The sequence below is a fragment of the Mixia osmundae genome (genome assembly GCF_000708205.1).
Source record: "Mixia osmundae IAM 14324 unplaced genomic scaffold scaffold_3, whole genome shotgun sequence".
Taxonomy (NCBI): Eukaryota; Fungi; Basidiomycota; class Mixiomycetes; order Mixiales; family Mixiaceae; genus Mixia; species Mixia osmundae.
Genome location: NW_014575561.1, coordinates 1225238 through 1246957, shown reverse-complemented (window position 1 = coordinate 1246957; position 21720 = coordinate 1225238). Strand labels below are relative to the sequence as shown.

Genomic DNA, 21720 nt, shown 5'->3' with positions numbered 1-21720 from the left:
GCTCGAAGCTGGGCTTTTCAGAGATATCAACCCATCACCAGTCCAATATTGTCATCGGGCGCGCTCCCTCTTCGTCACGCTCGTGACATTTTCTGTCTGGCAAGATGGTGTCATTCTCCTGCGAAGGCTGCGGCGATGTCATCACCAAACCCAAGCTCAAGACGCACTTTCCCCGTTGCAAAGCGCCTGTCACTTGCATCGACTGCAATAAGACTTTCGATTCTCCTGCACAATTTAGTCCGCATACCAGCTGTATCTCGTCTGTTCAGAGCGCTCCCCAGTGACTGTTGGCTGACACATCGTCCTCTGCAGCGAGGCAGAGAAGTACGAAAAATCGTGAGGGCTGCCCTTGTTGAAGCGCTATCGCGCGCTCATAGAGGACACGCAGAGTCTACAAAGGGCCTAAAAAGTCCACGGCCGACGCAAAGGACGTCAAGAAGGCATCTGCGACCGCTGAGCGGGCTTCCTCGACGACAGAGATAGACGGTCAAGATCAATCAGCACGGAAGGAAAAAAGGAAACGCAAAAGAGAGTCTGCGCCCCTAGCCGACACAGCCGCTAGCACAGCGGCCGCAATTGCAGAGGAAAAGACTTTGCCAGAGCTTGAAGCGCTCGCCGTGAAGAAAGTGAAGAAGCAGAAGAAGCAAAAGGCGTCCCAGGCAGCGACAGACTCCGTTGAGCCCAGTACAGAGCCGGTCGAAGAGCAGCCTCAGCGCAGCCTGGCAGCAGATTTCCCCGAGGCTGCGGCAAGCGTAGTCGAATCTGCTACTGCTCCACTTGGCTCGCTCGTCGCCGCTGCTCCCGCACTCGCCGAAGCTGCCTCTGACGCCACACCACTTGGCTTCTTCGTCGAACGCGAGCAAGCCGCAATCACAAAGAACGCAGATGCATCGCCCACACTGCCTGCCATGCGCGTCGATGTCGTGCCAGAGGCTGCATCACACAAGCAGCACAAGAAGCAGAAGGCAGCAAAGGCTAACGGGCTGGCCACAGTCTTGAAAGAGGGTCCAACCTCGCTCAAGGGTTTGCTAGAGAAGCTGGAAGCCTCTGGAGCCACTGATCCGATTGCGCGACTATCTGTGGACCGTAAAGGACGTCTTGTGTATGCCGATGCATAGACAATTGCTTGTACTACAAGAAACGCATACCCTCGCGGGGCTCGTGTGCTTCGGCTTCTCTAGCACAGGCTTTCCGGCTTTTGGCCGTTCGGCGCGTCGCGACGTTGCAAACATCCAAGCTCGTTGTTGCTGATGCTTTAGGGTCATGCGCTAGCCAGGTTCCGCTCTCACAGCCAGCCAGCCAGCCAGCCAGCCTCTCTGTATCATGCAGGCCCGGCCAAAAGACAGACCGAGGCTATATAAACGACGCTACGCCGGCTTGGCGGCTCTCGTCGTCCTCAACGCCGTGTCTGCGCTCAATTGGCTTCTTTTTGCGCCTATCGCTCTCGACAGTGCTGCTCGGTTCGGCATTACACTCGATCAAGTCAATTGGCTCGGCAATGTGGTGTGTGCGCTGTACCTGCTCGTATCGCCTGCCGTCCCTTTAGCACTGGAGCGATTTGGCCTATCGCGGACGTGCTGGTTTGCTGCTTCGGTCCTTGTCCTCGGCGGCTGGCTGCGCTACTCATCCATCGGAGCCTCTGCCTCCGGAGCACAGTATGCTATGCTTTTCCTCAGTCAATGCTGCGTCGGTGTTGCTCAACCGATCCTACAAATCGTTGCGCCTACCTTCAGCGAAGCATGGATGTCTGCCGAATCTCGTACGACCTCCACCATGTTAATCGCAGTCGCCAATCCGCTGGGCGCAGCCATAGGTCAATTTCTCGCACCTGCGTTGGTTACGCGCCCAGGAGATCTGTCTAAGCTCTTGCTCGTCACCGCTCTCATCACGAACATCAGTGCCCTGTCTGCGGCAGTCATAAGATCTCAGCCGCCGACTGCGCCGACTTTGGCGGCTGGGCTGACTCCAGCCAGGGATAGCTTCATTCCCTCGGTCAAAATCTTGCTCGGACTCTCTCGTGACGAGCGAGAGCAGTACAACAGACCTCCTCAAGAAGATTCGCCTCTTCAGCATGCACTGGTCAAGATTACGTCCGGTTCGAGTGAAGACGTGGAAGAGCAAGCCGACGGCATCGTTATGCCCGTACAGCAATCGTATGCGCCACCGGTCAAAATGACGAAACGACAACGAATAGACTTCTACATCATTCTTGCCGTCTTCTCCGTGCTCGTCGCGGCTTTCGATGCCTATTCGACTCTGATCAACCAGATCTATGAGCCCTTTGGTTACACCCCAGATACAAGTGGCTTCTTTGGCGCTGCCATGATTCTGGCAGGCCTCGCAGCTGCCTTTGTCTCTGCGCCGCTGCTCGACCGAGTTTTTCAGCTTCATCTTGGCCTGGCCGCTCGCGTTCTGACACCCATCCTCGGAGTCGGCTTCCTATCCTTCATCTTTGTCGTCAAACGAGACAACCAAGCTGGCATCTACTTCGTCAGCGTTGTGGTCGGAGTAGCTGCCTTTGTCTTGCTGCCTACTGCGCTTGAGCTCTCTGCAGAGGTCACCTCTGCGGCTATGCGGCCAGAGACGGGGTCTTCGTTTCTCTATCTGGGTGCCAATGGTACGCTCGTCATAGAGCTCTGCCTCATGCGCTGACGCAGCCTGTTTTGAGGCCTTTCTGTGGTCTTCATACTGATCATGAATGCTATGCGTGCATCGCCTGACGACACCCCGCCCAACAATATGAGACAGGCTCTCATCTTTCTAGGCGTCATCTGCTGTACCGTCGCCGTGGCGAGCCTTGGCATCGAAGGCAAGCAAGTCCGGCGGTTGCTAAGCTGATGCATTGCTTAGGAACAATCGGGCTGATTCTACGTCTATAAAGCACAAACGCTAAGTCAGAGGATCTTTGTCAATCCTGGCATCCCTCAGCCAGCTTTGCCAGAGGGCAGTGTGGTCTCTGCTGACAATCCAGCCGGGCGACCAGCGCAATGCTGTCTGGTCCCAGAACCGACCTCTGCTGCCTGGCTGCAAGGGCTTGTCCGACGTGCACAGAAACACATTCGTGACGGCACCTTGCTCGGCGGTAATGCCAATGACGTTGACAGCACTGATGACACCGGCCGCCGAAACTGTCGTCTCCTGCGTCCAGATCTCAGACTTGACAGTACCTGTCTGGCTGTTATGCGTCAGAATGCAGGAGGATGCATCCGGACTTGCCTGGATGACAGCAGTGTGCGGTGATGTTTCGCGTGTCAGGATGACGATCGAGCTTCTTCTGGAGTTCTTGCGTGAAGACGACTTGCGCGGCTTTGGAGCGTGCATACAATGCAAAGCCCGTGAAAGCCGAGAAGGGCTGTCCGGCGTCAAATTTGTCCAGCCAATCACTTGAGCTGCCGTTGTCAGCTTTGAGGACATCGGACAACGTGCAGCCCATGCTCGCGGTGGACACGATACGCGCGTCTTTTGCCAGACAAGGCAGCAATCGGAGAGCGGTCAAGAAGCCGCTCAGAAAGTTGACCTGGTAAGTCGACTCAAGGCCGTCTCCGGTGAGGACTTTGGTCTTGTTGAGCAAGCCAGCGTTCAAGATGAGATAATGAATCCGAGAGTCTTTGCGAGTCTTCCACGCTTTGCAGAAGTCTTCTGTGCTCGTGAGGGAGGAGCAATCCAGCTGCATCCAATCGACGCAACTAGAGCCTGTGCGCCTCTGAATGTCCTTGACGGCAGCCATCGCACGTTCCGGGTTGCGACAGGCGATGATGACATTGGCGCCCATGGAAGCCAGTGCCACAGCCGTCTCGAGTCCGATACCACTGTTACCACCTGATGACAGTGTCAGTGTCTCTAAGGCTCTACGTGATGTGCTAGACAGATCGCTTGCCTGTGATGACGACATTTTTCCCGTGTAGATCGATGTGTGGAGCTGAGAGCTTAGGATAGAGGTTGGCAAAGATGCCGTCGACTGTACTACGGACTGCCGACAGCTGACCTTGAATATATGGTAGCGCCATATGTGCTATGACCGTCGCCCTGATCGAGCTCGCGTCGAAGGCTGGCCGCTGAAACCGCGCAAGCGTCTGCGATCTGCGGAGTGTCGAACCTCGCCGCGATAGATCGATAGAGATTGATATTCTCGATAAGATCTGATTGATGAACGGAGTGATCTAGTCACCTGACGTGCTTGAGCCAAATTCCGAAGCAAGCCTGACGCCTGGCTCCCTGGTCGCGAACCAATGGAGACACAGGAGAGCGAGCCAGGAGAGCCTGCAAATGCTGCTCAAGGTTCGACTGCGGCTGAGCAGATACCGGGCGAAAGCATTGTCGACGAGGCAGAGACGACTCCGCGTGCATCACTAGAAACGACGAGCGTGGCTGCAAAGTCAATGGGAGTTGCAGACGATGCCACAGATGCACACGACAATGATGATGCGGGAGATCAGGACAGTGCAAGCATCGATCTATTCATGGCCAGAGATCCAATCTCGCTTTACGGCGAGGTCAGCCTTCCGCGTGCTGGCATTTTGGGCGTGCCCGGCGTGACGCACGAAACGGCTGCACTATCAGCGGGTCTGCTCACCACCAACCACGCCGAGTTTCACTGCTTCTTCAACGACAAAGGCTTCCACAATCATCTTGCGCACGCCATCCTGACAGTCTACTCCCTCGGCGCGACTTCCGAGCAGATCAAGGCGACTTATGAGCGCTGCAAGGCGGTACAGCGTCCTATGCTTCCTCTGAAAGACGTCGTTATCACCGAAGAGAACTGGAGAGACTTTCTCGGCAGAGAGGCGTATTACAGTCGCTACCTGCAATTCTTTATAACGCAGTGCCGAGAGCTAGGCGGTCCCGCCTGCATAGAGCGATACGTACTCGAAGACGATCAGGGCCAGATGCTCATCCGTTGGTTCTCGGGCGCCTGGCATCCTTTCATCTTGACCGGCTTTGGCATCGAATTCGCTCTGGATGCAGTGACTGCGGAAGGTCTCGCGGCTTGCTGTGTGCATTCACCTCAGGCTGCCCCCTTATTGAAGGCAATGTCGACGCGAGCATCGAAATCGCCATTCTTGACGTTTGCCTCTTCGTTCGCCACCGGTTTGAGACCATTGGCAGCGCGAGCATCGCCATCAGTGGTCTCCTTCGTAGCTACTGCGCAACGTCTGCCGCGAATCCACAGAGTCCCGAAGGAGGGTCTCAGTGGCCTGACTATCATCGACCACATGTCAGAAGATCCAAGGCTACGAGCTGGCCAAGCGAATAGCTACGAGAGCAAGAACAAATTCGACGATTGCCTTCATAACCGGGCAAAAGCCTTGAACGCCTGGTGCGCCGAATGGATCATTGACTCGGATGGAGGATGGGAAGAGATCGTCATGCGAGCTGAAGAGCTCATCTGGATAGCCACACTGCTCGAGAGTGCTGTCTCGCGACCTGGCCAGCCAACAAGATGCGATTTCTTCTTGATGCACGGACTCAACTCTATGCTCTTTTTACCAAGCATGCTCGAAGTGCTTTCCCCGAGTTCACGCATAACCGTCCTCGAGTGTTCATTCAGGATGCTTGTTGCATATTGGGTCGCTCGAGGTCGACCGCAGCTTCATATCGTGGATGTGTTGATGCGGGCCAGCAATACTCCAAAGCCACCATCGGAGGCCATCGCTGACCAATCAGCGGGCACAGTGTGGCCTTCTCTGATCGCTGCGGCTGCGACCCATCCTGATGAGCACCTCTCGAAAGCGATCCGATCTCTTGCATTCGCTGCTTCGCTCTTTGGGCACAGTCCGCCTGGAATCTACAAGTGCTCGCTACCTGGAAGCGACATCCTTGATGGCTCGTGCTTCGTTCGAGTGAGCATGCGCGCTAATTACAGACTTATCGGAGCTGAACGCGTGACAGGCGGCCGGACTACATCTCAATGCGATCGGATGGTGCCTGAACGACGAGGAGCCTGCCGACTGGGACCGCAGCGGCCTAGGCTTCGACGAGGCGTGGCAAGCCAGCTAAACCTCTGCTATTCATATAGGCTAGCTAAGCCTCTGTTATTTATACACACTGTACATCCATACAACGCTTGCAACGACTATATACTGCTCGCACGAACGGCTTTTAGGTGCACGCCAGCAGAACATCCTGAGGTGTCGTGCCGGTTGGATAGTACCAGAACACGACGGCGATGCCGATGTAGAAAGCGATCAAGAGGAAGCCCTCCAGCCAATTTGCCTTGCTGTCTGCTATCGTACTGTTGACCATGAGAACTGCTAGGAAAACGACCACGCTTTCGAATTCGCTGAAGAGTAAGCTCAGGGGCTTATCAAGGCCCCAGGCGATGATGACCAGGAGCGGAATGACCTGCAAACACAGCACATGAGCTGTAGGCTCATGAGTACAGAGAACACGCACAAAGAGAGCGATCTGGATAGATGAGCCGATGGCAACACCGATGGACAGGTCCAGCTTGTCTTTGACACTGACAGTGACGGCGGTGACGTGCTCGGCAGCGTTGCCCGCGACGGGTAGAAGGATCAAGCCGACCCATTCTTGGGAGATGGAGGGATGTGCGTCGGTGAGACCTTGGATAGAGTCTACGAGGACTTCGGCGGTGTAGCCTGTGACACCAGCGACAACGAGCAAGACGATGATGGTGGACACGAGGTTCATAGAAATCTGCTCGCCCTCTTCCTCAGAATCGGCGTCGCCTGAAGATATCGTCTTGTCCTCGGCGAGAACTGACGCATCGGTCGACAGTCGCTGTGAGCCGCGGTTGGCAGAAGGTGCCTGGCGCCATAGCTTATGATCGCCATACGTCGACTTGCCTTGTGAGACCTTGGCGCCGGTCTCATCGAATAAATGAGCGTGGGAGTAGATCTGGAAGACGAGATAGGCAAGATAGCATACGAGCAAGATGACAGCTAGGCCACGCGACATGCTGAGGATGTCGGAACGTTGCAGAGGATCCGCAAGCTGGTCAGAGAAGGTCGAATTGAATGCGACTGGAATCAGGAAGGCAGAGACGGAGATGAGGAGCAGACTCGTGCTGATCTGAGCGCCACCGGGCGTGAAGCCCTGCTCGGAATACTTGAGTCCGCCGGCGAAGAAGCAACAGCCCAACACGAGGAGCAAGTTCGAGATGATGCTGCCAATGAGTGATGCTTGCACGAGTCTGAGCTCGCACTTGATGAGCGCAAGAATGGCAATGAGTAATTCGACGAGATTGCCGAGCGTGGCGTTAAGCAAGCCTGCGAGGGTCTGACCGAGTCGCAAGCCCATCTCTTCAGTGGCAAAGCCGAGCAGTTTTGCCAACGGCATGATGGCCAAGAGTGACATGACAAACGTGATGGTCGGGCTGATGCCCGCAAAATGCAAGGCCCAGCTGACGGGTACGAAGACGAGGAAGAGATTGAGCCAGGATGCCTTAACGAGGGCGATCATGGAGGCGCGGTAGGTCGGCTCTGGTCCGATGGGCCTCTCGGGTGTCGCCATCTCAGTCAGTATCCTCTTGAGTGGCGGGATCGAGCTCGTTCCTGCGCTTGCTTGCCGAGTGGGTCGTCTCCGTAGGCCGCCCTCCGTGCCTCGAGGGTCACTCAGAGTCGAATCGGTGCGATCAATGGCAGTGTTTGAAGTGGGCACGGCGGCCGCGTCACTCTGGCCATCGAAGCGGGTCGACTTTTGCGCCGAAGAGTCGACTGCAGGCTCTTCAGCTACATCGTTGGCCGATGGAAGTGACATCGTGCCCGTCCTGCGCGGTGCAAGGCCTTTGTTTTTGCTGTCCGGGAAGTGTCTATGCTTAGCCTATAATCTGAGTGAGGCAAGCCCCTGTCGGCACAGGAACGACGATCTATGGACGCACAAAGCGAGCCTGCTGCGACGATGTTGATGCGCTGGTGCTGCGCTGCCTGATCCCAAGGCTTGGCGCTGCTGCAAAACTGCAAAACGCGTCAAACGTTGGGTGAACTTTAACTCTGACGTCGTTGTCCGCGCAGGCAGTGAACGGCCAACGCATGCGTCAAGGCTGATGCCTCCTGTAGGCTCGCTAGTGACCCTGCTCAGCAACCAACAAGGCAGTACGAGCAGCAGACAAGCTCCTGGATCACGCCTAGCAGCTCGACCCGCTCCGCAGACCGTTGAAAGGACAAAGAGCAACGACGGTGCAAACGAGCCTCAATATCGTCTGCGTATAGAGCTGTTCGACCATCACCTAGCTCAGAGACAGAGACGAGATAGTGGGCGCCACATCTCCGAAGATCCTGCCCTGCTCTCGCTCGACACGCCTACGGGTCTGCCTCCTGAAGTCGACGCTGAGGTGAGACAGAGCTCGAGCGTGCCCGCCGCCTTCACATCCAGGGATCCCTTCGAGCTTGTGCCTTTTGCCGAGTACGCATCCTCTGGCACCGCAAACACGCGTCCCTTGAACCCAAGCGCGCTGCCATTCTCGCCTGCAGCACTATCTGGATCAAACTTTGGCAAGCCTGCTGGTGGCGGCAGGGTCACCATCGAATCGATCGTGCCCGTCTTCACTCCCCTACGTACGCTAGATTATCGATTCGGTCCTATCTCGCTCGAGTGGGGCTCACCGAAACCGATTGGAGACCTCGAGCGTGCGTTGCAAGAATCAACTCTCGGCCCCGTCGAAAGCGACAGCATGAGTCCGAGCGTCACGCGTCCTGTGCCTCTACGCGGGCACTCGTGGGCGAGTGCTAGCACAAGCACCCGGCCACTTTCGCCTATCAGCCAAGCCTCAGAAGCCGAGACGCTCGCCTCAACAGTCGGCCAGGGCTCGCTCGCACTGTCACCGTCTGCCTCTAGCATGGGTGCCGGTCTGCCCGTTCGTTATGCTGCATCATCTTCATCGCATCATACTGCGTCTACTCGGCAAGACCTGCAGTCGGTCGATCTTGGCTTTGGCATCATCCATCTGATGCGCGAGGACGAGCAACTCGACCTTGAAGGTCCTGCACCTCATTATCGGCGAGAACGCAATGCGTATGCGTCTTCCAAGCTTCAAAGAGGACAAGAAGAGCAAGGCGACGGCCTGACACTGGCCGTACTGGCCATACCCTCAGTCATGAGTGTGGCCGACTTTCTGCGTTTCACCGAAAGCGATGCAGACTCGATCAGTCAGATCAGGCTACTCAGGGACGCGATGCCGAATCGATGCATGGCATTACTGCGCTTCAGAGATCGTGCTTCGGCCGATAAATTCGTCGTCAATAACAATGGCCGGCCCTATTGGGCTATGATGGACGACGAAGTCTGTCATGTAGTTCGCCTGCGCTCGATCGACATCTATGCTACGACCAGCCCGCCGTTCACTTTCCCAATGTCCAAAGATCACGAAAGTGAGATCACGACACCGTCTGCGGTCGCAGGCACACACGAGCTGCCAACATGCCCCTTGTGTTTGGAACGACTTGATGTATCCGTCACTGGGCTGATCACCAATCTTTGCGCACATACGTTTCATTGTCATTGTCTGAGCAAGTGGGAGAACAGCAGGTATGAATCCGCCTTCTCAATGATACTCGCGCTCAGACTATAGGCTAGATGTCCGGTCTGTCGATACTCGCAGACTCGTACGAAGCCGCTAGATCGAGAACAGCCGGTAAAGACAAGCTGCGACGATTGTGGTGACGGGTCATCGCTCTGGATGTGCTTGATCTGCGGTCATGCTGGCTGCGGCCGCTATCAAGGCAAGCACGCCTACAGGCACTTTGAAGAGACGGGTCATCTGTACGCAATGGAACTCGAGACGCAAAGAGTCTGGGACTATGCCGGCGACTCCTACGTACACCGCTTAATCCAGGATAAGACGGACGGCAAGCTAGTCGAGTTGCCGTCCATCGCAGGGCCCATACACAACGAACCGACTGGCCGAGGACCGACAGACACCGCCCATTTCAACCAGGAAAAGATGGAGGCCATGGGTGTAGAGTACTCCCATCTTCTGAGCTCACAGCTCGACTCTCAGCGACTGTACTTTGAGGACCGCCTCAACGACTACCGAGAGCGGCTGGGCCGTCGCGAGTCTGCCAACGAGCAACTCAGGCACCGTGCAGAGCAGTGGGAATCTGAGCGCAGAGAGCTGCTCAAACGGATCGAGTCCGCTCAGGCAGCTCACAAGAGCGCTGTGCAGCAGCAGACGGAGCTCGGTGCGCGCTTGAAACAGCTCGAAGCCGACCACGCACGAGACATGCAAAGGCTCGAGCTCAGGACGAACAAGGCGCTTGATCTTTCGCGCTCGATGGCCAAGGATCTAGCAAGTGAGCGAGAGCAGAACAAAGGCTTGCTCGCCAACCTCACTGGCGCACAGCAACGCGAGCAAGTGCAGGCGAACAAGACCCAGGAGCTGCAAGCCCAGGTGACCGATCTGCAAGAGCAGCTTCGCGACCTGATGTTCGCACTCACTGCCCGTGATAAGATTGATGCCGGTGGAGGAGCGCTGGACGAACTACAAGGAGGTAGCGTGGGTGTGGTCCAGACGCCCTCGAATCGCAGGCAGCGGGCACGGCAGAGTAAATGAGGCGCTTGCGAGCAATCGATGTACAGACATTGTCGTTGTTTCTCTCTACATGCACGCATTGTCTACTATCAATTGACCGGATCGAGCAGCTTGACAATCGCCGGCCCTTTCAGATTGTAGTCTTGCTTGCTCAGATACGCGCCGACATTGGCCGAGAAGGTAATCTGTAGTGAAGGTCAGCTCAGCGATCAGTGCGCCGCCAGGGATCCTACCTTTGCAAGGATTGCACCGCCGAGGTAGGCTGCCAGATCTGGGTGGTCCTTCATTTCTGAGAAATAGTCTGGGATCTTGCCCAGACGCGCAACGCGAGCTTGCGTGTCTGAGCCGGACTCTGGATCGATCAAATACTGGCTGGCTGCCTTGATGACAGCACTTGCGACGCCTGCCGAAGCTGTAAGCAAGGAAGACATGCGCTGATCCACGGACAGACCTGGTATGCGACTCGGTGGCCCCGTGACACAGACGATATCCCAGGCAGAAGGCCTCATGGGTGCCTCGAGTGAGCTGACAGAGAGTGCGGCAGCTTCTTGTAGCGACAAGCTCTGACCTGTGCTCGCCGATGGACCATCGTTGATGATCAGAGAAGGATCGAAGAGAGGCTCAGCATATCGATGTCGGATGGGTCCAATGCTGATCTCGGGGCCATCTGGCCGGAGAGGATGAGGTACAGATACGACGTCTTCTGTGGATGGTGTTGCTTCGCCAGATGTCTTTCCTCGTACGAGTGCGTCTACTTTGCCTTGCGCGACAAGACGAGCGATATCGAATTCGCCTTCCTCTGTCCCCTCTGTGACGGCTGCGGATTGAACTGCCTCTGACATGCCAGGTGCAACGTGATTGAGATCCAGTAGCTCCGATGCGAATTTGATGGCGTCTTGGTCTTTGAGTGAGCTGACGATGGCGAGGAGGGCTGCTTGTATCCCTCCTGGGCTCACTTCGCCGTCTGGGGCGAGCAAGGCAGGTAGCTGTGGATCTGCTCGGAGCAAGAGATCTGCGAGATAGCGATCGCAGTCATCTGAACCTATCGGACACCGTACCCTTGCTTGTGGCTGGACCTGATTGTCCAAAACGACGTTGATCTCTGTCCCCGTCGCGTCGATATCGACGGCCAAGCCGCTCGTGTATCCAAGGGCGTAGAGCTGGGCGAGAGGGCGTTCGTAGATAGCCAAGGCGGGTAGATAGAGTCGTTCAAAGACGAGTCGGGTGATGCCTTCGGAGTAGGAGTACGGCAGACCGGCCGGAGGGAGGACGATGAGGTGATAGCCCAGAGGACGCGCAGGCATGGAGAGCAGACCGAACATGAGGTGTTGGAGTATGGCTTCGAGTGCAGTCAGGCTGGCTTGCTCTGCCGTCATGCCGGCTGTCTGCCTGGGCGCAGAGTCTGGCTCGAGGATGTGCTCGAATGGACGGATGAGGGTGAGCGTGCTGTCAGACGACATGGCGTCGTCCAACGCTTGTCCCACCAGTAGATCCTGCCATGTCCAACTCGGCAGATCTGTTGGTAAGCCAGCGAGCAGCTTGATCGTCTGTCAAGCACCCCAGCAGCACTCAGCAGTCGCTCGACAAAACAGAGCGCAAGGTCAAGCTCGAGACTGACATGACGTGGCCGCTGCAGGACATCGCCCAGACCGAGGCCGGCGCTGATGTGGGAGGGCGAGATGTCGAGGATCAGGTAGAGATCCTCCTTGCCTCTCACTGACATCCTGCCTCCTCCTCCTGCTCCTCTCTTGCACCGTGCTGGCAGGCAGGCGCGACTCGTCTTGTCGTCGACGGCAGTGCCGGCATTGTCGATCAGCAGTCAGTCAATGGCGACACGCAGATGGCAGCTTGGCCTCGGCAAGACTCTCTGGACCCGCTTCTGCTCGACTCCTTCAGTTGCACCGCTCGGCAGACAGACGGCTTATGGGGATTCATCGAGGCTGTCCAATTCGACGAGCTTGTACAACCTGACTTCACCTCGCGAGTCATTGCCCATCATCAAAGGGCAGCCGACGGACAGAAGAAGACAGTTTGCGAGTGCTTGCACCTGCCGGCAGTCATCGAGCCCGCGTCAGAGTGACGAATCAGGTCCCAAGGGCCAAACGCTGGGCAAAGTCGAGCCGAAGCTGCAGATCACCTTTACATGCACCGCTCCCGCCTGTACGACCCGTCATCGCTCGACGCATCAGTTCAGCAAGAGGAGCTACGAGACCGGCATCGTCCTCATCGAATGTCCCGAGTGTCATACGCGGCAAGTTCTGCCTTGAGCCGAGATTTCGGGCCAGGCTGATTGCTTGTCATCACAGTCATCTCATTGCTGATCATCTAGGCTGGTTCTCCTCGGAGGATCTCACCAACAATGGTCAGACGAGGACGATAGAGGAAATACTAAAGGCAAAGGGTCAGACCGTCACGCGAGGCTCCGTCCCCGAAGCTGGCGATATCGAGATCCTTCCAGGCAGCACTGTCGAAGAAGCACAGTAGCGCCTTGATGGTGAGGAAGAGATGACTCTCCGATCGGTCAGGCGCAAGGGCCATTCAGCCCCATCGCCACCATGACCATGTGAGCGGCGACATTTCCATGAGGGAGGGCGAGCCTATCCGAAGACGGGTAGCTGGCTCGACGTCGACCTCATCGAAACCGTTCTGAGCAGTGGCTAGGCTGGTCCGAGGTTCTATACTATCAATGCTAATGACGATGTTCGGGTTCACGACGGACAAGACGAGAAAGACTCGTATGCACTTTCGGTACAATAAGCATAGGCTATGCAGACGCAGTCTCGCTCGAGCTTGAGCTTGAGCTCGATTTGCTGACGACGCCTTGCTCCTGTAGCATCTGTCGTTCGTGTAAGTTGATGGTAATCAAAAAAGCGTCGTGTCGCAGCGAGCGAGCGTACCTTTTCGAGTTCGCCAGACTGGTGCATGCCCAGCATGATATCACAGCCGCCCACAAACTCTCCTTTGATGTAGACCTGTGGGATCGTGGGCCAGCTGCTGAACTCCTTGATGCCCTCCCTCAGTTCCTGATCCTCGAGACAGTTGTACGTCTTCATCGAGTCCGGGCTCACACCCTGGACCTCTAGTATCTGTACCACCGCCCTACTGAAGCCACACTGTGGGAAGTCTGGCGTGCCTTTCATGAAGACGACGAGCGGCTTCTCCGCCACGGCCTGCACGGCCCAATCGCATCAGTCAGCTTGACGTGACTTTTGGCTGCAAAGGCGAGCTGGCTTGCCTGTTCGATCTTCTTGCGAGAATCATCGCTCAGTTGCCGCCTCTGGATCTGAAGCATCGACTGCCTGCTCACTGGCTGGGCAGAGAGACTCAGTAGGCCGGTTTTACTCCATGTCTGATTGGCTCGAGCATGCCGGGCCGTCACGGAGATCGCTCTCTGTCAAAAGCCTGTCGTCATGAGTATGGCCACTCGCTTGATCGATCACTGATGCTGACCATGCAGGTCGTTGAGGCTCGCATGATCGTCGAACCGATGACGAGTGAACGCCTTTGCGGTGCGTGACGAGTCGCGAATGCACGCCATGAGCAGCACGCCCGACGATGTCATCATGATCAGCGAGCCATGTCGACGCTGCAGGCAACGATCAAGCCCTCCAGCGAATGGGATGACATAGACAGAGCTATCAATGCTCTCTTGAGCCCCTCACCTGAGCCTGCACCCGCAGCAAAGTCGATCAGAAAGAGAGTCGCCAAAGCAGAGAGCGCTCAGCCTTCCGTGCAGCCACCTGCGGACGCTAGCCCCTCAGATGCAGCTCGAGATGCTCAGAGCATTGCGCGCGATACGACGCAGCGCAAGCCGGGCATACGCTTGCCCAATCGTCCTCAACCGAGACCGCAAGCTCGAGCCAAGGGCGCGATCGTACAAGAGATGATCTTTGGCTCAAAGACGGACGAACAGCTATGGGCAGAGAGCATCCGTGCCTCTGCTGACGATCATACGCTCACCGTCGAGCCCTTGCTCAGCCTCGAGCTGCCACTGTCACTGGACCTGAACTTCAATTCTTGCAATAAGCTCAAGTGGAGCTCAGATGGCCTTCAGCTCGGCTTCTTGGATCACGCCAATTTGCACATCTTGACACCCTCTTGGACTTTCTCCTCCGCTCAGCGTCGGCATGCACAGCCGGTGCGTGCCAGAGCACCGCCGGGTGTTATAGCATTACGCGCCCGCAAAGCATCCGAAACGATGCTCCATAAAGGGACCAAGCGACAACGGACCTTGGCATCAGACTCAATACAGGTCTCACTCGATGCGGATCACCACTTCCACGTGATTCTACCCATGCCTGATCCTCCTCGCGAGTGGCCGGCCAGCTCGGTGGATGCTCCCCCGCTAGGCTGTCCAGGAACGCTCGGTCACCTCTGGGTGGATTTCGCCTGGAGCCCTAGTGGTATCGGACAGCTCGCTAGGTGAGATGAGCTCGAGTATTGCACCATTCGCTGATATGCTTCCGCAGCAATGCCGTCGCGCTGCTTTCCAATAATGGTGAAGTATGCATTTACCAGCCGCTATCACGATCTCACAATGCTCAATGGACCGATGTGAGATACTTGTCACCCTACCGTGGCCATGTAACTGAATGAAGATACCAGACATGCGATCTCACGGACATATTGCTTGGTGAACATATCACAACGAGTCCTGCAGATGCAGCCGCGCAGAGCAACTCGACACAAAGTAAGCTACAGCGTCTCCGGCGCGTGTGTTACCGACGGCTCGCTTGCAGGTCTTGCTTGGTCTGAAAACACGCACAATCCTGCAACGCTCGAAACTTACTCGCTCCTCGCGCTAGGCCACCGGGCAGGCCAGCTTACGCTCTGGAGGTTCGTCGGATGTTTAGCCTGGTGATGCCTGATCTCATGTTGACATACAAGTATAGGCTTGGCGAGGATGCAAGGCCGTGTCTTGAGCAGCGCGTGCACATTCGCGACAGCGCTTGGATAACATTTCTCAGTTGGCAAGCATGGCGAGTAGATGCAGGTACGCACGGCAATACATCATTCAAGCAGAGCTGATCACCTGCCTCGGTAGATCTAGAGCAGAGCAACATCAAGCTGGCGTGGATTTCCTCCGATGACGAGGTCGGCTTGCTCACGGTCACCAGCGAGCAACAGGTATCCTCGACACCGAAACACATCGTCGAGATCGTCATGCTAGTCACTTTGACTGAGGTACCGACATCGCTTCGTTGGTGCCACGACCAGCTCGCTGTCACTATGTGCAGTGTGGCGGAGCTCATTGCCATCGCCAATGGCAAGACAGCTGGCGCTACGACCAGGCAAGTCCCTCTGCTTCGAAATACAGAGGGACGGATCCATTCGGCGTTTTCGCCCTGCTGCGCTGCCGTCCCTTCGCAAGAAAAGCTCCTGATCGTCGCTGTAGACTCGGGGTTTCAGCAGGTTGATCTAAGGAGCGCAAGCGGAGACGTCATTCATAACGGTCCGACTGTCAATGTACACGAAAGTGCCACGGTGACCCGAACCCACCGCCATTTCTTCGCTGGATTGAGCATCTTCGACAACACTTTACCTCGGATGCGCGCTCGTACGATCGGCTATGACGTGTGCAGCGGCGGTAGCCTCGAGGCGTGGGCGTACAAGAATGAGTCGATCGCAAAGATGATCAATAAGACGCGTGCGAATCCGGTTGCAACGCTCGTTGTCCTGCCCCAAGCGACACAATCCTTCCATACGCTAGTTGCGCACTTTCTGGAGGCGTCATGTGCTACATCTCGTGCGTCTCTCTGGCCACACTTGGAATGCGCTGATAACGAAGGCGTGCAGCGCTGACCGGAGCAAGCTCGAGCGCGATTGCGAGTCCGTTGCTCGCCTTTCTCAAGTTGCATGTCCTGGACGATCATATCATGAAGTCACTGGACACTGTGGCCGCGCAGATCGTAGACCCGCCTCTCGACGATCGCAAGTTGCCGGAGACGCCTGCACATGGCATACGCGAGGCTCTGTGGACGTCGCTTGAGCTACAACGCATTCGCTGCACTCTACTCCTTTTCACCTGTCTTCAAGTACGCGCTGGCTTGTCTCAAACAGGTGAGTGCTGATGGTATGCTGCCCTAGGTGGGCGGTACCGCCATCTACTTTGAGCGAGTTGCAGACTTCCTCAACACTGCCCGGACTGTCTCATACAGGTCTATCATCGCCGTGCTTTCTCACCTTTTGCAACACTACGATGCTCAAGATGACGAGAGTCGCGCGATGCTGCGACGGATTCAAAGGAGTGCGCACGCTTCGGATGCTTCTACAGAACGTGACGAAGGCCTCTCATGTCTTGCGTGTTCGCAACCTCTCAGAGCGGAAGGCAGATGGGTTCTACAGTGCGCAAACGGACATCTATGGGGTGAGTGCCTCGACTCTCGGCATGGGCCGGAAGACTTATTTGTGCGCACCAGATCGTTGCTCAGTCACGTTCAGCGCGATCGGCTTCGAGCCGGCGCGGACCTGTTGCTCATGCGGCGTCAAGTCCCTCACACCCCACGCAACCGATACGACGATCGCCAACGTCCTGCTGGCGGCCTCGCGATGGTGTCTCTACTGCGGAGGACAGTGGGCATACTAGCATTCTGGTGATCTGTACATGAGATTCGTGTTGTTGTGCCTAGCCGTCTTGTTCACGCTGCTTCTTGATCTTGCGCTGCTCATGTTCTATAGCGCAGAGCTTGTCAATTAAGCGTCACCTGATCGATACATGCTCGCATACCGGGCAAGTGCCTGAGATCGTCCTTCATCATGTGGTGGCCTAGGGCGAAGGTTGCTCCGATGAGTGCGAGCCCAACAGCGGCGCCCATCCTGTCCAATAGCGGACCGTCTGATCAGCCACGGGCTCCATCGCATGCGAGCTCCTCACGGCAAGAGCTCGGGCGGGATCCGCTTGCGAGCTGCGCCGAGTCCGCGGCCAGTCTTCTCTGCGCCGGCAGTGCTGCGAGCCACAGGACTGTGATGGAAAGATCGCACAGACGCAGTGCCAACTCTGGGCAAAGGCCTCATCGCTCGCGCTGCGTACATCCAGGCGCTGATATCGACAAACTTGTCGGTGGGTGTGATGTCACACTCTGCACTATCGCGTACATCACTGGCCACAGGACTGTCGAGCACGGTCTCCCTCGCTCTCTCTGCGTCGAGTGAACTTGAGAGACTATGGATCAGCTACCGCCGGAGATTCTGTTACATGTCTTTGCAGCAGTCGACTCCTTGCATACACTGAGCCGACTAGCGCTGGTTTGTCGCCTATTCGCCGAGATCATAGACCAGCATGACGCTATCTATCGCGGCCTGGCCAGCAACCTAGGCTACCTCGCGCCATGCTCAGCCGGAGACTCTGGTTTGCTACCATTGGTCTCGCAAGATCGTATGTCCATCGAAGAGGCTTGCAGACTTCAGCGCACATCCATGCGTAATAAAGCCTACAAAGGCTGCGAGCGTGCACAGATGCCTTGGCGAACTTTCGCTCACATTCGGCGGCGGACAGACCGCAACTGGATGATTGGGCGTCATACACGCTTAAGCCTTCCAGTCCCAGCCAATGTCTCCAGGTTCAAGATGGACAGTTTGGCTGCCGAAGACGCGACTGCCGTCTACTCAGATCCCTACGCTGTCAGAGTCCGACCCAATGGCGACGTAGCAGACAACATCATCATTGCGCCTTCTATCGAAGGTCGTAGACAAGCTCACCATGTAGAGTACTCGGAAGGCCATTTGTTCCTCGCTGCTGGGCGAAATGTATGCTTGTCTGTCTAGAAACGTCTGTGACAGCTGATGCGCTACTTGACTAGGCAATGCATGTTTACTCGAAGAGTGCAGCCAATCTACACTTCCCACCGAAACCGTCCATCTATCCGTCCCGTCGTCCGGAATGGCAAGCACATGCTAGCCTCGACTTACCCGCTGGCGTGCATGCATTCAAGGCGCGCTACCCGAAAGTCGTGGCTGCCACCGGTACAGCTTTTCAGCTTGTCGACCTGTCTCGCGGAACATTGCAAACATATGCACTGCAGCAGACCGAGCCAGGACCGCGAGTCCTGCGACAATGGCTCGGCTATGTCGAGCTCGATGAGAATCACATCTTCGTAGCACGGACTAGTCTCGATATCTACTCGCACTCGGGCGATCTGGTTCGCAAGATTTCATGGCTACCACCCTCGCCGATGCTCGAACAATACTGGATGGGCATTCATCATGATCTAAATCCGCAAGGCGTGATGGCCGCCATTGGTCTGCATTCGCCGCACACGGCAAAGCTCATGCTCTGGACGAAAGCCTATAGCGCGGCCATTCACGAAGACCGCGAAGACGACGTCTTCGTACTTGTTGCTGGATTTGAGGCTCGCTTCACCGATGTCGCCGTTGAGAACGGGCGAATCGCATTCATCATTTGCACTTTGGGCGCAGATACGTCGAGCAGCCTCTGGCTCATCGATACCCGCGTGTCAGCATGGCCTCCGCATCTACAGCTCGTTGACCACGACGTCACTAGGCGATCCGAAGTCTTAGTCGAGCGAATCGAAATGGACTCCCTCGCTATCTATGTCACCGGTCAAGCTTGGGGTGCAGATCGTCGCAACCTAGCGATGGGTCGATACCAGCTGGCTACGTACGAGAGTCTCGTATGGGAGGATGCCAAAGGGAACAAGCTCTGCAATGCGCTCACGCACGAGCAAATTGGAAGCTTGACGGAGGGCTCACAGCCACCTCGGCGAGACGAGGTCCTGCACAATGATGCAATCAACGTTTACTATTTTGGTTCTCACGTGGACGAGCATGGCGCAGACGAGGTCGAGCGATCGGCTTGATCATGTCTCCCGACAGCAGCTTACGAGGCAGAGGCGAGTAGTGGTCGAACAATCCCATCCAGAGCGTCACGTATTGGCCGAAGACGTCGGCATACGACACTGGCTTGTTCTTTCCGCCTGTCAGCATTATCGAGTGACCGAATGCTCAACTCACTTTGATCCGCAATGTGCCTCTCCGTAACAGTTCGAATTGTACTCCGCCTGCGCGGTGCATGAGCACGCACTATGACAGCGACGGACGAAACCCACCTGGCAATCTGGCTGGATCTTTGAGTCGTAGAATGATCGCAAAGAGTGGAAAGTGGTTGAGGAAGACGATGGAGGTCTCAAGCACGGCATAGCACACGATGACCGCTAATCGACACTGTTATCTACATCAGCCCTCTTTGATCAGATGCCAGCGAGATATTTACGCTTGCAAAGACGAGATAGAACGCGAGTACGGTGGGGAAGAGGAAGGCGGCCAGCGTGAACAGGATCGTGCCGAGCAGAAGCTGATCGAGATCGTACTCCGCAGGCTCAATCCGATTTCTGAGCACATTGAGCTTTTTGCCCCTGAAGATGTTGAAGAGCGAGAAAATGATGTGCAAATGCCATCGATATATGTTCGCCGCCATGAGGTAGAACAGATATAGATGCACAGTACCGACTGCTATAATGTCTATGAATGCAGACAAAATCGTGGTAGCGCCCAGGAAACCACCCATCCCGGTCAGAAAGATGACCGATGGCAGTATGTACTCGATGAAGCGCAGTGCCGCTAGTCATCGTCAGAAGATGGCTAGCTCAGCAAGGGGCAACTTACTTGTCTCCCACGCGGCCGTAAAGTAGAGAAATGCTTCGCAGAAGAATTGGCCCATTTCCTTGTTGAGTTTGAGTCCAGCTGGCCAGTCGGTGAGCCAAAGCAAGATCGCCTTGACGCTCGTGAACGCCCAGCGCTATGCGGGGTATCAGCGCCGCATCTCGGAAGAGAGTGAGACGTGCCTGCAACAGTGCGCTGAGGCTGCATGCCAGCGGGTCCGCATTCTCACAAAGATACGAACCAGCTGCAAGCCCTATGATGACATCGTTTGTGACCAGCCAGATCATGTTGTAAAGACTGTGATCGTTAGCAGGTAGCAGTGTAGGGATCCGAAAGCTTACTTGATGTACCGCGCTCGAGCTTCTCGCATGTGAGCGCGTTCGAGTCGACTCATGATCCGGTATTCGGTCAGCCATGATGATGTCTGGTCCAAGCGTGTATCGAGCTGCTGAACAACAGCCGACAGATCCGACATAGCATGGCTTGTTCCTGGCAGGGGCGTCGTCGCAAGCTGCTTTACGATCGCTGAGAGAGCAGCGAACGGCGAGAGAAAGCCACTCCATCTGCCCAGCTGAGATATACGCGGCATCGCATTCGACCTGTCGGCGGAATCTAGCTGCCTGACAAGATCTCTCCGTATCTCAGATACACGATTGACCTAGTTGAGTGAGCGCGTTCTCTGATAGCGCGCTGCGAGGCTTACCAGCTCCAAGGCTTCTTCGAGACAGCCTACTGGTTGAGCAGATGCAGTGAAATCTGTCTTGAGCAGTCTCTCGACGCGGGCTGACATCCTGCTCTGCTCGCCGGATTGTGGCGTGTGCATCTCTGTGGTCACCTTGAGGCTGATGGCCGTCATGGACAAAAACCTATGTTTGCGGATATTGGGGACTTTGTAGAGCACTGGGCTGATGCTCATGCCTTCTACCATGATCTCTGGTGAGCTTGTACGAGACACGACGGCGGTAATCGTGTCGAGCCGACTTGTCGAGGCGGTTGGCCCGCAAGACTGATCGTGCGCGCTACCCAGAACGCACAGCTGGCTCTTGTTGTCTGTACCATCGATGATGAGATTTGCAGAATTTGGCGAGACGCCAGCAACGACGATGCACCGCTCGGTCTGCCACCCAAAGAGCGTGCCTGCGAGCGTGATGTCGTCTGGCCAAAAGACGACGCGATGAGTGGAAGGCATCAAAAGCTGCCACGCCGTCGCAGGTGGTCTTGAGCTGTGAGTGGGTAAGAGCTCAGAGATGCGGTGGGCTGGAAAGTCACTTAGACAGGTGCACTCGTGTGTCAAGAAACCTTACTCTTTCTGTTTGTTCGCGGGCAACGAAATCAAGGCCATACAGCAGAGCCGTAAATCCGATGGATATGCAGGTCAACGTAAATACCGGCCGAGTCTACAGACGCTATCAGTGCGTGTTCCTTGCCCATGAAGACCGCGAGCGACTTGCGATATCTCGGTAGCTGACGATAGCCTGCAGATCCGCAAGGGAGAGCGGCCGTCTGGCGAGCTGATTGCCGAGCCAGAAGGTGATGATACTGAGCCAGATGGTGAGCGCTAGGCCCATGGGGCACTCGCACGAGGCTGGCGAGACTTTGAAGCTTTGATCGAT

General features: G+C 56.2%; 13 protein-coding genes across 13 annotated transcripts; 7 read left to right on the top strand and 6 right to left on the bottom strand.

Annotated features, from left to right (window-relative positions):
- Positions 1-104: 104 nt before the first annotated feature.
- L969DRAFT_16421 (uncharacterized protein) lies at positions 105-1118 on the top strand (the record flags this gene model as incomplete). Its single annotated transcript, XM_014713584.1, has 3 exons — positions 105-259; positions 313-336; positions 389-1118. The coding sequence occupies 3 exons, from the start codon at positions 105-107 to the stop codon at positions 1116-1118; spliced, it is 909 nt and encodes a 302-aa protein (XP_014569070.1).
- Positions 1119-1323: 205 nt separating this feature from the next.
- L969DRAFT_93581 (uncharacterized protein) lies at positions 1324-2838 on the top strand (the record flags this gene model as incomplete). The annotated part of the gene is made up of 2 exons (XM_014714146.1): positions 1324-2617; positions 2669-2838. The coding sequence occupies 2 exons, from the start codon at positions 1324-1326 to the stop codon at positions 2836-2838; spliced, it is 1464 nt and encodes a 487-aa protein (XP_014569632.1).
- A 51-nt stretch (positions 2839-2889) lies between these two features.
- L969DRAFT_93580 (uncharacterized protein) lies at positions 2890-4007 on the bottom strand (the record flags this gene model as incomplete). The annotated part of the gene is made up of 3 exons (XM_014714145.1): positions 2890-3167; positions 3217-3819; positions 3878-4007. The coding sequence occupies 3 exons, from the start codon at positions 4005-4007 to the stop codon at positions 2890-2892; spliced, it is 1011 nt and encodes a 336-aa protein (XP_014569631.1).
- A 93-nt stretch (positions 4008-4100) lies between these two features.
- L969DRAFT_60291 (uncharacterized protein) lies at positions 4101-6472 on the top strand. The gene is made up of 2 exons (XM_014714144.1): positions 4101-5840; positions 5890-6472. Exons 1-2 carry the CDS (start codon positions 4230-4232, stop codon positions 5995-5997), a joined length of 1719 nt encoding a protein of 572 aa, XP_014569630.1. The 5' UTR covers positions 4101-4229; the 3' UTR covers positions 5998-6472.
- On the bottom strand, positions 6100-7898 carry L969DRAFT_72783 (uncharacterized protein; the record flags this gene model as incomplete). Its single annotated transcript, XM_014714143.1, has 2 exons — positions 6394-7898; positions 6100-6342 (listed from the first exon to the last, which is right to left on the bottom strand). Exons 1-2 carry the CDS (start codon positions 7717-7719, stop codon positions 6100-6102), a joined length of 1569 nt encoding a protein of 522 aa, XP_014569629.1. The 5' UTR covers positions 7720-7898.
- Positions 7899-7968: 70 nt separating this feature from the next.
- On the top strand, positions 7969-10939 carry L969DRAFT_22990 (uncharacterized protein). Its single transcript, XM_014713603.1, has 3 exons — positions 7969-9486; positions 9535-10676; positions 10725-10939. The coding sequence occupies exons 1-2, from the start codon at positions 8006-8008 to the stop codon at positions 10508-10510; spliced, it is 2457 nt and encodes an 818-aa protein (XP_014569089.1). The 5' UTR covers positions 7969-8005; the 3' UTR covers positions 10511-10676; positions 10725-10939.
- Positions 10545-12392, bottom strand: L969DRAFT_373564 (uncharacterized protein). The gene is made up of 3 exons (XM_014714142.1): positions 12108-12392; positions 10723-12036; positions 10545-10674 (listed from the first exon to the last, which is right to left on the bottom strand). The coding sequence occupies exons 1-3, from the start codon at positions 12210-12212 to the stop codon at positions 10579-10581; spliced, it is 1515 nt and encodes a 504-aa protein (XP_014569628.1). The 5' UTR covers positions 12213-12392; the 3' UTR covers positions 10545-10578.
- On the top strand, positions 12133-13312 carry L969DRAFT_373044 (uncharacterized protein). Its single transcript, XM_014714141.1, has 2 exons — positions 12133-12740; positions 12796-13312. Exons 1-2 carry the CDS (start codon positions 12316-12318, stop codon positions 12971-12973), a joined length of 603 nt encoding a protein of 200 aa, XP_014569627.1. The 5' UTR covers positions 12133-12315; the 3' UTR covers positions 12974-13312.
- L969DRAFT_93573 (uncharacterized protein) lies at positions 13028-14068 on the bottom strand (the record flags this gene model as incomplete). Its single annotated transcript, XM_014714140.1, has 6 exons — positions 13028-13178; positions 13264-13325; positions 13387-13659; positions 13725-13880; positions 13940-13956; positions 14062-14068. The coding sequence occupies 6 exons, from the start codon at positions 14066-14068 to the stop codon at positions 13028-13030; spliced, it is 666 nt and encodes a 221-aa protein (XP_014569626.1).
- On the top strand, positions 13849-17129 carry L969DRAFT_373124 (uncharacterized protein). The gene is made up of 9 exons (XM_014714139.1): positions 13849-14911; positions 14959-15043; positions 15095-15179; positions 15229-15325; positions 15382-15482; positions 15534-16235; positions 16286-16524; positions 16577-16856; positions 16909-17129. Exons 1-9 carry the CDS (start codon positions 14067-14069, stop codon positions 17073-17075), a joined length of 2601 nt encoding a protein of 866 aa, XP_014569625.1. The 5' UTR covers positions 13849-14066; the 3' UTR covers positions 17076-17129.
- L969DRAFT_72775 (uncharacterized protein) lies at positions 17115-17521 on the bottom strand (the record flags this gene model as incomplete). The annotated part of the gene is made up of 3 exons (XM_014714138.1): positions 17115-17161; positions 17217-17305; positions 17364-17521. 3 exons carry the CDS (start codon positions 17519-17521, stop codon positions 17115-17117), a joined length of 294 nt encoding a protein of 97 aa, XP_014569624.1.
- Positions 17396-19479, top strand: L969DRAFT_373048 (uncharacterized protein). The gene is made up of 2 exons (XM_014714137.1): positions 17396-18235; positions 18289-19479. The coding sequence occupies exons 1-2, from the start codon at positions 17654-17656 to the stop codon at positions 19303-19305; spliced, it is 1599 nt and encodes a 532-aa protein (XP_014569623.1). The 5' UTR covers positions 17396-17653; the 3' UTR covers positions 19306-19479.
- Positions 19238-21675, bottom strand: L969DRAFT_93569 (uncharacterized protein; the record flags this gene model as incomplete). Its single annotated transcript, XM_014714136.1, has 11 exons — positions 19238-19414; positions 19460-19506; positions 19555-19669; positions 19719-20065; positions 20111-20243; positions 20290-20404; positions 20449-20765; positions 20811-21262; positions 21310-21364; positions 21412-21504; positions 21559-21675. The coding sequence occupies 11 exons, from the start codon at positions 21673-21675 to the stop codon at positions 19238-19240; spliced, it is 1968 nt and encodes a 655-aa protein (XP_014569622.1).
- Between the last annotated feature and the right edge of the window lie 45 nt (positions 21676-21720).